The sequence below is a fragment of the Lepidochelys kempii genome, chromosome 2, assembly GCF_965140265.1.
Source record: "Lepidochelys kempii isolate rLepKem1 chromosome 2, rLepKem1.hap2, whole genome shotgun sequence".
Classification (NCBI taxonomy): Eukaryota; Metazoa; Chordata; order Testudines; family Cheloniidae; genus Lepidochelys; species Lepidochelys kempii.
The window spans coordinates 114,582,600-114,596,779 of record NC_133257.1 but is presented as its reverse complement, the minus strand read 5'-3'; the positions used below and the strand labels follow the sequence as shown (position 1 = coordinate 114,596,779).

At 43.6% G+C, this 14,180-nt stretch overlaps 1 protein-coding gene across 1 annotated transcript in view; it reads right to left on the bottom strand.

The window, feature by feature from the left end:
* The window catches only part of ELOVL2 (ELOVL fatty acid elongase 2), a 96,373-nt gene extending 90,043 nt beyond the window's left edge, over positions 1-6,330 (bottom strand). Inside the window, exon 1 of the mRNA XM_073332060.1 lies at positions 5,857-6,330. Coding sequence (XP_073188161.1) covers positions 5,857-5,859 — 3 coding nt within the window. The 5' untranslated portion in view covers positions 5,860-6,330. The remainder of the gene's footprint in view (positions 1-5,856) is intronic.
* Positions 6,331-14,180: the final 7,850 nt, after the last annotated feature.

Sequence of the window (14,180 nt, the reverse complement as noted above, 5' to 3'; positions counted from 1 at the left end):
AGTGGCCTATGCTTGCCACTGCCATGCTGGAGCTTCAACATTTATTTGACAAAATTTTCAGAATTTTGCAATATTGTGCACAGAATTTAATTTTTTGGTGCTGAATTCCCTCAGGAATATGGGGTGCTGGGCGGTTGAGGCGGGCTGTGAGGGGGCGCTGGGCAGTGGGGGTTGTCTGTGGGTAGGAGATTGCTGCACAGAGGGACCTGTAGTGGAGATCTCTGGGTGAGGGGCCACTGGGCATGGGGGTTGCTGGGCAGGGGGGCGGTGTGGCAGGGCACGCTGGCAGCACAGGGCTGGGTTTGGGGGTCCAGGTGGGAGGGAAGTGCAGGGGTTAGGGGTGAAGACAGCACTGTGCAGAGCTTAGGGGTGAAGGAAGCACAATTAAACTGTTTTTAATAAAGTGCATGTGGCAAATTTTCCAATACTGTAAGCCTATGTCTGTGTTGCTAAGAGGAAGTCGGGCATAGGGGTATCAGTTTAATAATACTCCATAGGGCTCCATAAATCTTAAGAACAGCCCTGTCCTCAACTGATGTAACTTGCATATATCCCCTGAAGTCAGTAGGGCTATACTGAGTTATACTAGAGGAGGATCCGGCCCAGCATATCCTTTGCTTCAAACCAAGAGTTCAGTGTAGGCAAAATATAGCAAAAGCTCAAAGACTCATAGACTTTAAGGTCAGAAGGGACCATCATAATCATCTAGTCTGACCTCCTACACTTAGAGTTGCTTCTTCAACAAAATAAAAAGAAAAAATAAGCATTTCTCTACAGTGTGGGCCAAATTCTGCTCCATCACATCGACCCAACCGCAATGAGGTCAATGACACTGGACTCAAGTGAGAGCAGATGTGTGCTCCATGGCTGCAAGTTTCTTCCTAAGTAGGACACCTAATAAAATTGCTGGGCCCTGTACAAGTGATTACACCGGTGTAAAAAGACAGACTAACAGTGTTTCAGTGCTCACTACTCTCTGGGCAATAATCCAGATTCTCAACTGATTTTTTTATTAGCTTGGGTAGCACATTTAGCTTTGAGTCATTATCATTTGAGTTACCATGCTTGTCTTAAGGCACCTGTTCCCTATTACAGCATTGTCACTATACCCCTGACTCATCTGAAGTCTTCAAGACAGCATCACCACCAAAATATGGCTCAACAGTTCTAGTTATATTTTAGCCAACATGATGACCTTCTCAGGAAGATCCTAGGTTTTTTTTCCCCATTGAAGTCAATGGCAAATGACAGTTGAAGTCTTTTCTCTGGCAAAAATCCCATTGAAGTTACTGAGTCCGAAATTATACCAGGGATAAATCTTTTACTTCAGAAATAAATTTGGTCCAATGGGAATTTTTACTCGGGCAAGATTTCTGCCCTGACCTTGCTTCCATTAAAATTATTTTTTCTCACTCTTGATGAAAAAGCAAACCACAGTAAATTATTTTTATTACATTTTGCATGTACCCACATCTTGGTACAAACCCAGAAGTGTATTTTCATATTACTTTGAGTTTTTTCCCTGTCATTATCATGAGGCCGAGTCTTTTTGCAATGCAAGTAGCTCTGTGACAAGAAATGAAAATGGAACACCTCCTTACAGATCAATACAGATGCAGAAGAATAGATAAAATTTGCTTACAGAAACATACCAAACCCACATGTGACTCAGAGCTTGGCCTTCTGTATATTGATGACAGACATCCAAAGACCTATTCATTTTTACTCAGAGGTTAATTTAACCACTGTATGAACCAGAAAAGAGTTTCAGGATCAGTCTCTGATAGATTAGTGGAAATCCAGAGTAACTGCACTGATGTAAATGGAGTTACTCCAAACTTATATCAATGTGACTGGCCTGAAATCAGCTCTCCAATGAGGAAAAAAAAATGAAGCATTTTGACAGGTTCAAACTGCTCTGTTTAATTAATTTTGATTACCAAGAAAATCTCAGTGGGAGTTCTGTGACCTGATTCACCCGTTCTGCACACCTGGCTTTTAATTGTATTGTACATCATTACCTCCATACTTTCATCAAAACATGCTGCACAGTATTCTTTGGGACACGAGGCTCACTTGTAATCATCATCACTGTAGTCTAAGTAATGTATTACTGAGATATGGAATTGGCTTAATTTTGTTCTGCACAACTACAGGAACTTAGAATCAATAACATAATGTGTATATACTCTACAAGTATGGAGTTCATTATACATGGGTGCCATTGCAAAATGTATCCACCCATGTACATAATCATTTTCATGTGCCAATATATGGGCATAATGCTACTCTACTGGAGCTGATTTCAACATTTATTCCAGCAAAACTGGAGTAATAGTATGGTGAATCAGGCCCACTTTTTGAATGCAGCATATGCATCTGTGTCTAAAATATAGCTGATGTTGGATCTGATGCCAATTGTTAAAAACAATGAGAAAATTCCCATTGACTTCGCTGGGAGCAAGATCAGACCTAATACCTTTTTAAAAAGCTTTCTTGGAAAAGGGTTAATCATTTGTGGCAGGAGTGTGACTTTTAAGCCATGCTCTTCACTATTGTGAGTGCTGCAGTCGGAATTCCTCCAGCAAGCAGCATACACTACACTAAAGCACTGTCTCTCTCACCCATTTAGTGAACGTAGCATGTGTTTCCCTCCTACCTTCCTAGGTCTGAGTCAGGTACAATCAGGCCCTTAAGTGGTCAACTTAAACAAGACTCACAAAGGATAACTTCAGCCCCATTTTTAGAGAGACAACATGTAGATATATGGACCCTTTGAGGGGAGAACCAAGTTAGTTCTTCTTTAACTTGCTCATTTCAAGGGCCTAGACATTTTCAAAAGTGGTGGCTGTCTTTCTGGACCTCACATATGGCTGAAACACCTGCTTTCAAATTATTTTTATGCAGATGGCTTTTCATCAGATAACATGCATACCACTGAAGAGGAAGAACAGTCTTGTTGATAACCCACATGACCGTGTTCTGTTCTGAACCATGCCACAAATTTATGATAGAACCTTTGCCAAGTTACTGAACTTCCCTGTCGCTCACTCTCCTCATCTGTAAAATGGGTCATAGTGCCCTAACTCACAGGGCTACTGTGGGGCTGAATTCATTACTGTTATTAAAGTGCTTTGGATTCCTCTGAAGAATATACTCTATGCATACAAAATAGTAATATTTTATAAGAATATCCTCGGAGTTGCAGTGTGGGTGCAAGAATTACTTCACTTTGTAGTTCTCACACTCTTGCACCCCAAAAGTGAGTGTTAAAATTATTCTGTTTATAGTCATGAAAAAATTGTTCCCCTAAAACCCGTATTTATGCAAGATTAATGCAGAAATGTGTATTTACATACCTTCATGAATAATCAATAATGTGTGCGCATTAGCCTGAATACTTGGAAATAAAGAAGATGCAGAATAAAGGACTCAATTTCAAGATGGAATTAGTAGAAACTGAGGTTTTAGGTTTAAGAACTTTGTAAAATCAGATTAATAGGTTTTTATATTGCTGTGTTTCTTTAGAGTGAACCCTGTGAAATCCATATAACTGGAATTGAAGCTATGCATTATGTTAACCTTTCTTTATGTATAAAACCAATCACTTTTTTTTCCATAAAGGACTGTGGCATTGGTTGCAATATTCATATGCATTCATATGCATATTGGTTGCAATATTCAAACAATAGAATCTCTAACACTAATACACACTTGACAGACTCTCAGTCAAAGGTAGAGCAGGTCCAAAATACTGACTCTTTCACTTTCATAAAATTCAGGAACATTGTTAGATTACTTTTGGTAAGCTGATCTTTCCCTCCTGTCAATCTATGACTTACAGCTGTCACAGGTGAAAAAGCTAATGTCAAATGTCACTGAGGTAGAAGACTCCCTCCCATAAGTTAACTAATGACTTTCTATTTGGGCAGGTCTGAGGCTTTAACTAAATGCAAACCCACCACCATGTACCGGCGTTGTGACTAAGGCCTGGTCTACATTACATGGTTAGGTCAACATAAGCTGTCTTGCCTCAAGCTAGCTGTGGAAATGTCTTCACTTAAATTTGGCTCCTGCTGACATAAGTGCCTCACTATGCCCATCTAGTAATACCACCTCCCTGAGCGGCACAGAGTCAAGGTCGATGTAATTAGGTTGACACGACAGTGTGGACACTGCATTGCTTACATTGATTTGCTGACTTTCACAACCCATCCCACTATGCACCACACTGACAATACAATCGATACAAGCACTCCGGGTAAGGACACGCACCACTGACACAAACAATTTAAGAACTGCTGTGGCTGTATGCTGGTGTAAGATAGGTCAACATAACTTTGTATTGTAGACGTGGCCTGAGTCTTCCTTCTCATTTTGTTTCTCCTTCTGAATTCACTCCCTGAGATATTCATGAGGCATATTTACTGGCCTTTCATTTTCTGCTCAGGTAAACCACAAAAACAAGTTTGCATTCTAGGTTCAATCCAAACTAGTTTAAATACAATCTCAAAATGTTCTGTGGCACTTCATTGGAGAGAGTCACACTATATAAATAACCACAATAATAATGTCAAGTTTTCTACAGCACTCTTCAGTTTTAGATCTCAAGGAAGTTTTAAAAAGAGGTCGATTATCCTCATTTAACCAATGGGGAACCTGAGGCACAGGGAGGGACTTGACTGGTCCATGGTCACCCAATAGTTGCAGAGCCATGAATTAAACCCAGGTCTTCTGAATCCCATCCCACTAATGCCCTATCCACTAATGAAGATAAGGAAACCTAAATCCTCAAACCCTTCAAGAGATGTGGATATTGGAGTGGTTAGAGCCAGCGACAAATGAAATGAAGACATTGAGTGCTCCAGGAACTTAACTCGCCCAATTAATTGGTTCCATTTTAAGATGCACTCAGATCCCAAGTTCAGATCTAAACTTCCTCAGTTTGGAGCCCATCTGATCCGATCCGGGATCTTATTTTGGAGCGGGAGGGGGAGGGAAAGGGTGTTTAAAATGTCCTTTACTCTCCCTCAGACCCCAGCTATGCGGTTGCTGGGCAATAGGGATACCCCAGCCACACAGCCCTGCCCCTGGCCATCCTCCCTGAAGGCGCCCTAGGAAGGGGCTGAGGGTGGCGCGGGAGCTCTGCCCCACCCGCGCAATCCTCTCCCCGGGGAGCAATCCGGCAAGGCTAAGCCGGCTTTAGGGTCGCTTTGTGCCAGTGGCGCGGTGGATCAAGGCAGTAGGGTTTAACGGCCTCTCCACAGGGCAGGCTTCAATCGCAGGGGACCAACGCCGGGCTGGGGGCCCGGGGGAAGTCCTGGGCCCCTGACTCCTGCCGGGAGCTGGACAGGGGCTCGGAGCCGGGGTGCACTGCCCAGGCTGGAGAGGCTCCATGGCGTGGGTTGTGTGAACTGCACATTGCCAGCTCCGGTGGGGGGGGGGGTGTAGCCCGATTCCCCCACGTGCCCCTCTGCAGACACTCACCAGCCATTTCCTTTTGTTCCCTTGTTTGCTCCTGGCCGCTTGCCAGCTGGGCGTGCGGGGAGAGCAGCGCGCCGGGGGGCGGGGGGGGTCTCTGTGTGGCCAGGGGCTGCGGGCACGGGCCGGGCCAGATGTGGGTGCGCCGAGGGTCGCGGATGGGGGGGCGGATTGGAGCCGCTGCTTGTGCGGCCCGAGCGAGTCCGGCTGCAGCCGGGTGCGCCCCCTGCTCCTTCCCTGCCCGCACGATGGGAGGGAGCGAGCACAGCGCGGCGGCGGCCGGGAGCTGCTGAGGCTGCCCGGCTCCCTCCTTCCCGGGCGGCTTCGGGGCCCCATCGGCTCGCCAACCCCCGCGGGGCTGGCGCCGTCACTCACCATGGTGCGGACAAGAGGGGTGCGGTGGCCGGGCGGGCGCAGTGGAGGGCGAGAGGAGCGATGCGCTGTCCAGGGTATCCAGCTCCCTTCCGCCCGCCGCTCGCTCCGCGCTCTCGCTCAGCTCCTGCTCTGCCTCGTCTTCCCCCTCCCTCCAGCTTAAGCAGGGCCCTGGCCTCCACATGCTCCCCCTGCAGCCGGGAGCTGGTGACTTCAGAGGGGAGGCGGATCCGGGGAACGTTCTCTCCCACCGCCCTCGCAAGCGCTGGCTGGCTGGTCAGGCAGGTGCACAAGCCGAAGAGGGTGGCTGGCTATCGAGGCTGCTTAGGACAGCTCCTGGCAGCAGCCGCGTGCACGGGAGCATTCCCCTCAAACGTGGTCAGCTGTGTGGTCGTTCCGAGCCTGCAAGCAGGGGCGCTTTGGCTGGAGATAACAGCCTGTCTCGTGTAAGCTCTTTAGCCCCGGGAATTCCGCCTGTGTCGGCAGGGGGCTAATGCCTATAGTGACTAGAAAGCAACTACAGGTGCGTGGTTGGGCGTGGGTGCCTTTAGGTGACAGGTGACCACAACCAGGCGGCACAGCAGGGCGATGCACGTCGAGCGTGAAGAAAACAATATTGTGACTGCTGAGCTCTGAGAGCCAAAACACAGGCACTGCGCAGTCTTATCTGTGCTGCAGTTTTTAGTACAGCAAGGAGGTTTCCACAAAAGACAGAGGGGAAATGTCACAAGCCAGCAGAAACAAACGAGCCAGGCGTGAAGAGGAAATAATAAGAAAGAAAATAATTTTGCTACCATTTGTTACTCCTTGCCTGCGATCATCTCCTGCATTTAAAAGCAAGAAAGTGTCACCGCTGGATAGGGCAGGTAAGAAACAAGACCAAGTATTTTCTCCTGTTCAGAAAACTACTTAAGGTGGCGGAGACGAGAGAAAATTTGTAAGGCGTCAAGAAGTTAAAGAGTGAAAGTAAATAGCTGAAGGGAAAATAATGCAGAAGTCCAGCAGGAAAAGAGCCAAGGTTGGTTGGATGGTGTCAAATCAGCTCCCTGTGAATGTTTCTGCCTCTCAAAAATCATCATAATTAATGACAGGTTTCAGAGTGGTAGCCCTGTTAGTCTGTATCAGCAAAAACAAGTCCCTGTGGCACCTTATTGTTTGGGCATAAGCTTTCGTGGGCTAGAACCCACTTCATCAGATGCATGGAGTGGAAAATACAGTAGCAGGTATATTTTGAATTGTCTCATTAAACTGACCCCCCCCCCCAGGCAACTCCCATCTTTTCATGTACTATGTATAAATATTTGCTACTGTATTTTCCACTCCATGCATCTGATGAAGTGGGTTCTAGCCCATGAAAGCTTATGCCCAAATAAATTTGTTAGTCTCTAAGGTGCCACAAGGAGTCCTCATTTTTATCATCATTAATGTCATCCTTGTCATCAGTAAGTCAAGGACTAAAAAGATAGGAAGAGTGAACTACCTTCCTGAATCTAATGGTAGTCCCTCCAAATCAGGATTGAGACACTAGTGGGCAGCTGGGGAACAAAGAGGGGTGGTAGTACTCCTGCTGCTTGTGCTGTATCTGTTCCCTGAAGAGGACTTCAGTCTGCAGGACTGTCACTCCAGCACCTTAAAGATCTCAGTCCTGATATTCAAAATCCTCCTGTGATGGGCCCAACCTACCTGAGATCACATCTCCTTCTGGAACAATGATCTTCCTGACAGCTACATTCCACTGGAACAGGGAAACTGACAAAGGAGGCTTCTGAGTGCAGGAGACAGTGACCAACTGGGTAGCTGGGGAGGAGGGATAGTACAGGTGGCAAGGAGAAAATCTCAATGTCATGATACTTTGCCAGGATAATTAGACCTGTGAAGGAATTGGGATTTGTGTTTTTGTGCGATATTCCCATTTCAAACTTTGTTTCCATTTGGATTTAGACTGAAATTAAATTTTGAGATTTCCCACAAGACAAAAATTTAGAATTTTAAGTCAACAGAAATATTTTGGTTTGATTTTGACTTACAGTTAAAAATTGTTTAATGTAAAACAAAATATATTTCAAAACAAAAAGTGAGTTTGAAAATGAAAAATCTAAATAGTGTTCTGAAAATGCTGAAAATAAATATTTTGTGACTATTGAAATTTCATTGATTTGATTTTTGAAACAAAATTGTATTGACAGTGCTACAGAAAGTTTTGACTTTTGACAAAGTGGTGTTTGCTGACGGGGGGGAAACAATGTTTGGTCTGAAAACTTTTGACCAGCTCTCAGGGATTCTCTTTTTTTTTTATTATTTGTTTGTCTTTTGCTTTTGGTGGTGGGCACACAACAGAATGAACCTGCGTAATTAAAGTGTAGTTGAAGTATATATGTTCATACCATTATCCAAAGCAAGAACCTACCTGATCATTTCCCCAAAATGAAAGCCAACTGTTTTGAACAGCAAAGATCTGGGGGGGGGGATGGGTTTGTTACTGCTTCACTCCATAGTTCTTGCCGGAACCACATCCGGAGATCTGACAAGCGTACTGGGAGCAGTTATCTTCACAATATTGACTACCTGTCCAGAAATGGGAAGTACTAGTTATCTCTCAAAGACCTGTACTTAGGTGACTTCCAGCCCAGCTTTGCAGTCTGAAGTAATTTGTTTAACCAGCCATATTCTTGAATGCTCTCTATACTGAGCCAACTTTTTGAGGTTCACCCTCAATATCTTCATTTTATTCATCTTCACTTTAGATTATTCACTTGATTCCTGATGAGTTACTAAATGCAGAGGTTACTCTTGCACTGGAGAAAGGAGAGAAATGGTCACTTTTGGACAGCCGTTTTGGTCACAAAGAAATGGCTGCATAAGCAAAAAGTTGGCCTCTTCATTCCATAATGTTACTGTTTTGGTTCTTCTGTTGGAGCTGGGTTGCCCCAGGGTAAGTAGGAGATGACTGACAAAAAAGCACCATACTAACCACTGAATGTGATTCATCTACATCTGCTAGAGATGGGCCTGAGTCAGAAAGTTCTGATCCAGATCCCAATTTCCCAATAATTCAAAGGTTCTGGTGTTCCAGTTTAATCTCAGCATTTCTAATAGAATGGTGCCATATCAAATTTGCTATATGAAGAAGTATCATTTCTAATTTCTTGACTTGCTTTGGCTGAAACATAATTATTAATGTTCATTAACATTGTGGTTTTTTGACTTCTAATAATGGCTTGATTTTTTTGTTTTAAATCAGTAATGTCTCAGATTAATTAATCACACTTTCATAGCAAACATAATTGAAATTGCCCTTCAATGGAAAGAGTAATAAAAGTTACTGTCACTTTTAAAAGTTGAATTAGGAGTTGGCTGCTTTTTTTTAAGTACCAAACTCTTAAAATAGAAAAAGCTCCCTTAAGTGTTCATTTATTTTAAATGTAGTCCCAATCAATTGTGTATTTTACATAACTAGTCCAAGATTCAGTATTCTAAAAGTTACTGGGTCAAAGTTTGCTCTCACTTAAAGTTTAAACCTGAAATAATTCTATTGAAATTGATGGTGTTACCCCACTATCAATATGGAGTAATTGAAAGTAGAAATTGGCCCACTAAAGATATACATTTAAAGAAGGATGCACTGAGTATGTTCATGCTACCGGTGTTGCTGTTCTCCTTCCAGCAGGTAGCAAGACTTCAAGAGAATACCCTCTTATTTCAGCACAGTGGCGCTGGTGGAAGACAAAGTGTAGGTTTTCTAGAATGTTTTATGGTTTCATGTATCCTTTGGTGGACACTGGCTCTAATGGTTGCATGGCTGGCCTGAGCAAGATTGCATTACCCATATTCTTTAATTCAGGACTGCTTTCTAACCAGAGAGCCTGCTGCCCAAACAGTCAGTGAGAGTCCAAGACCATTGTGCCAAATAAAGTAAGGGGTATTTTTTTTTAAATGATACCAGTGTAACTCGGACTGTTTAGTCTTAGGCTTTATCTACACTGGCACGTTCATCGTTAAAACGTTTGTCACTCAGGGGTGTGAAAAAACACCCCCTGAATGACAGAAGTTTTAAGGATGAAAAGTGCCAGTGTGGACGGTGCTTCATTGGTGGGAGCTCTACTCCTGGCAATGAAGCTACCACCCCTTGTTGGAGGTGGTTTTATTTTGTCGAGAGGAGAGCTCTCTCCTGGTGACAAAGAGCGGCTACACAACAGACCTTACAATGGTGCAGTGGCACAGCCATGCCGTTGTAAGGTGTGCAGCATAGACATAGCTCAAAACTCTACATGCCACATGTATTGGTACACCGGTGTGCATACTAGGAGTTCCACTTTGCTTGTCTGAATCCTACAGATAAAACTGCACACATATCAGCAGTAAGGTATTGTTCAAACAAGGCCTCAATTTAGCTTTCTAGCCAACTATGTAAGTAAAATAAGAACATATATTTACATAGGGTCTGTCTAGCACGGTTAATTGTATCTCACCGGATGTAAACAGTAGAAAAATCTGCTGTGTACCTATGTTAAATTTTTAAATGTTACATGAGAATGAATGTCTCCACCACACTGTAAGCTAGAACCCGCCCCTCTGCTGCATGGATGCGTTAAAGGGAGAAGAGGGAATAGGAAACTTCTAATCCTTGTATGCCTCACAAAAGTGGGCTCTCTCCCTCATGTTGTTGAGCATTGGATTGGCTCTTCTGCTGCTCTGTACGCTATGGCCCAGATCCATAAAAGTTGGACGTAGGCACCTAAGTCCTTTTAGGCACCACTAAGATCCGCAGAAGCCCTGCTCAGCTGCCAGCTAAGCCTTGAGGTACCCTAGGTGCCTGAGTTACTGTCCGTGAACATGCACACAGCCTTATGAGATAGACACATATCTCACACTTAAGCCCAATGGGATCTTCAAACTAGGCATTGTCATGCCTGTTGTCTGCAGGGCTCAAGGTGGGCGATGTTCTCAGAGCACATCTAATTCCACACTCAATGGCCAGAGTGGAGAGGAGGAAGAGGTGGCTTCCCTTATAACCTTTAGCCCAGTGGCTAGGAGATATTCTGCCAGGCTGGGGGAAACCTGGATTCAATTCCCCCTTCTGCTTGATGTAGAGAAGAAATTTGGGTCTTTCACCTCTTAAGTGAGTGCCCTAACCACTGGACTATAGAGTCATTCTCTCTAGCCCACTGCGATTTTAATTATTTATACAGAGTGGAACAACTTCAACAGGAGAGATTGAGAGAGACCTACAACTGAACATCTCATAGTCCAGTGATGATGGCACTCTCTTAAGAGGTGAGAAACTCAAATTTAAATCCCTTCTCTACTTCAGGCAGTGGCAGTCAAAAAAGCAAACAGAATGTTAGGAACCATTAGGAAACAGAGAGATAATAAAACAGTAAATATCGTAATGCTTCTATATAAATCTATGGTATGCCCACACTTTGAATACTGTGGGCAGTTCTGGTTACCCCATCTCAAAAAAGATATTTTAGAATTGGAAAAGTTACAGAGAAGGGCAACAAAAATGATGAAGTGTATGGAACAGCTTCCGTATGAGGAGAGATTACAAAGCCTGGGACTGTTCAGCTTGGAAAAGAGATGACTAAGGGCGGATATGATAGAGATCTATAAAATCATGACTGGTGTAGAGGTCAGAGGTCACTTTCAGTAGAGAAAGTGAATAAGAAAGTATTATTTACTCCTTTACGTAACACAAGAACCAGGAGTCACCCAATGAAATTAATAGGCAGCAGGTTTAAAACAGGCAAAAGGAAGTACTTCTGCACATAATGCACAGTCAACCTGTGGAACTCGTTGCCAGAGGATGTTGTGAAGGCCAAGACTATAACTTGGTTCAAAAAAGAACTAACCCTGGTCTACACTACAGGGTTAGGTCAAACTTAGCCGCGTTAGGTTGATTTTATAATGAATGCGTCTGCACAAGCAACCCCGTTCCATCGAGCTAAAGGGCTCTTAAAATCGACTTCTGAACTCCTCCCCGGTGAGGGGAGTAGTGCTAAAATTGACCTTGCTGGGTCGAATTTGGGGTAGTGCGGCATAATCAATGTTATTGGCCTCCGGGAGCTATGCCAGAGTGCTCCAATGTGAACGCTCTTGGCAGCACTTAAGTATCTAAGAATGGGATACACAGAAGTCAGCACGCTGGTGGGGAGCCACCTAAACTAGCCAATAGTCAAGTCCTGGGGGAAGAATCTATCTCTGCTTGGGATCCTCAGTTGTGAACCCTGTCCAAGAGTTAGACATCTAAGTTGTTGGGGTTTTTTTTGTTTGTTTGTTTGGTTTTTTTTTTGCAAGAAATACCATGGAGGCAGCAGTGACCTACCTTATAACCCGTAGCCTGGTGGTTAGGGTACTGAGACTGGGGTTCAATTCCCTCCCAAGAAACTAAGAACAGCCATACTGGGTCAGACCAATGGTCCATCTAGCCCAGTATCCTGTCTTATGACAGTGGCCAATACTAGGTGCTTCAGAGGGAATGAACAGAACAGGATAATCATTGAGTGGTCCATCCCCTCTCATTCACTCCCAGCTTCTGGCAGTCAGAGGCTGGGGTCAGGCTTCCTATGCTCTGACTGTCCCCGGCATCTTAAAAGAATTAGCCCTGGTCTACACTACAGGGTTAGGTCAAATTTAGCCACATTAGGTCGTTGACACCCAGCTAGGGTAAAGCAAGGTGAGGTGTAACCCCAATGCCACTGTTGGCCTTTAGAGGGTTCATAGAGGTGGCCCATCTCCTTTAGTCACCTAAATATCTTTGAAGATCATCAGCAGGCCAATACCCAATCTGAGAAGAGAACTCCACTCTTCTGAGTGCTAGGCAGATGCACTATTCACTACTAGATCATTCTGCCTCTGTTAGTGTAACATTGACTGTGAACTATTTTAACATGTAATAACAAATTCAATAATCCTCACTTAGCTCTTAGGCAGAGTTCCCATTAATATTGAAAGGAGTGTTTTGCCTTAGTCAGGCTTGCAGGATTTATCCTACTCTTTTTTTTATTATTATTATTAAAGTTTTGTCAGTTAGCCCATATCTGTTCTTGAAATATACAAATCCCAGCACTTAAGAAAATGAGACACTGGTTCTGAGGAGTGGCATGAACAACTTGAAAGGTTTATAGTATGTCACCATGCAGATTCCTAAAAGGCAATAATGCCAGTTTTAAATCTGTTTGCAGCGTTGTATCCATGTAGGTCCCAGGATATGAGAGAGACAAGGTAGGTAAGGTAAGATCTTTTATTCGACCAACTTCTACCTTTACCTACCCTGTCTGTCTCTGTTTTAAATCTTGCATGTACGTACCTTCTACCCCAAATAAAAGTTTGTGCAGAAAGTTGTAATGAGACAAAACCTAGATACCATGAAAAAAAGAAAAGGAGGACTTTTGGCACCTCAGAGACTAACCAATTTATTTGAGCATAAGCTTTCGTGAGCTACAGCTCACTTCATCAGATCATAAGCTTTCGTGAGCTACAGCTCACTTCATCGGATGCATCCGATGAAGTGAGCTGTAGCTCACGAAAGCTTATGCTCAGATAAATTGGTTAGTCTCTAAGGTGCCACAAGTACTCCTTTTCTTTTTGCAAATACAGGCTAACACAGCTGTTACTCTGAAATTGAAATCAATGTGGCTCCAAATAGTGTGTGCCAGCAGAGACAGTTTTAGGGTTGGGGGGGCCCCCTCCAACTACCATTGCCTTTAATGGCAGTTGCATCAGACTTTTAATCCACATCCAGTCCCAGACCTTTTGCCTATGATTGCAAGCAATAGGAGCCAATTGTAATTAGACACCTATCCACTAGGAACTGGACTTGTATCACTGATTGATTTGACATGGGCCATCAGAAAGCTTCGGATGATTATGACTTCATATGATTTTTTTTAAAGCTTCTTAGTTTCAAGCCTCCAAACAAATCTTGCTCAATATAGTTTAAAACACATGTCAAACATCACTGAATGAGGAGGGCTCCTGTGGAAAAAATAGTATGTGATCACGTAATTAAAGACTGTCATCATGCATATGCACAAGGGGGTTGAATTAAACTTGCACAAGCTACCTTCATTCTAATATTTTCTAATTTTTGAGCACTTGACTTTGTAACCTTATTTCTCTTTTAAGGCAACTTATATATATATATACAAACTCCCCCCCCTCCCAAAATTAGTATAGTCTTGAGAGTTCTAATAACATTTCATGCTAGAGGTTCATTCATAGAACTATCGTAATAGAATAGCTTTCCCTGTTTGTTTTCTGATAGTGCTCATAACGTTCTCCTTGTCTGAATTCCTGGCCAGGGTTCCAGGGGTTGTTTTTACAGT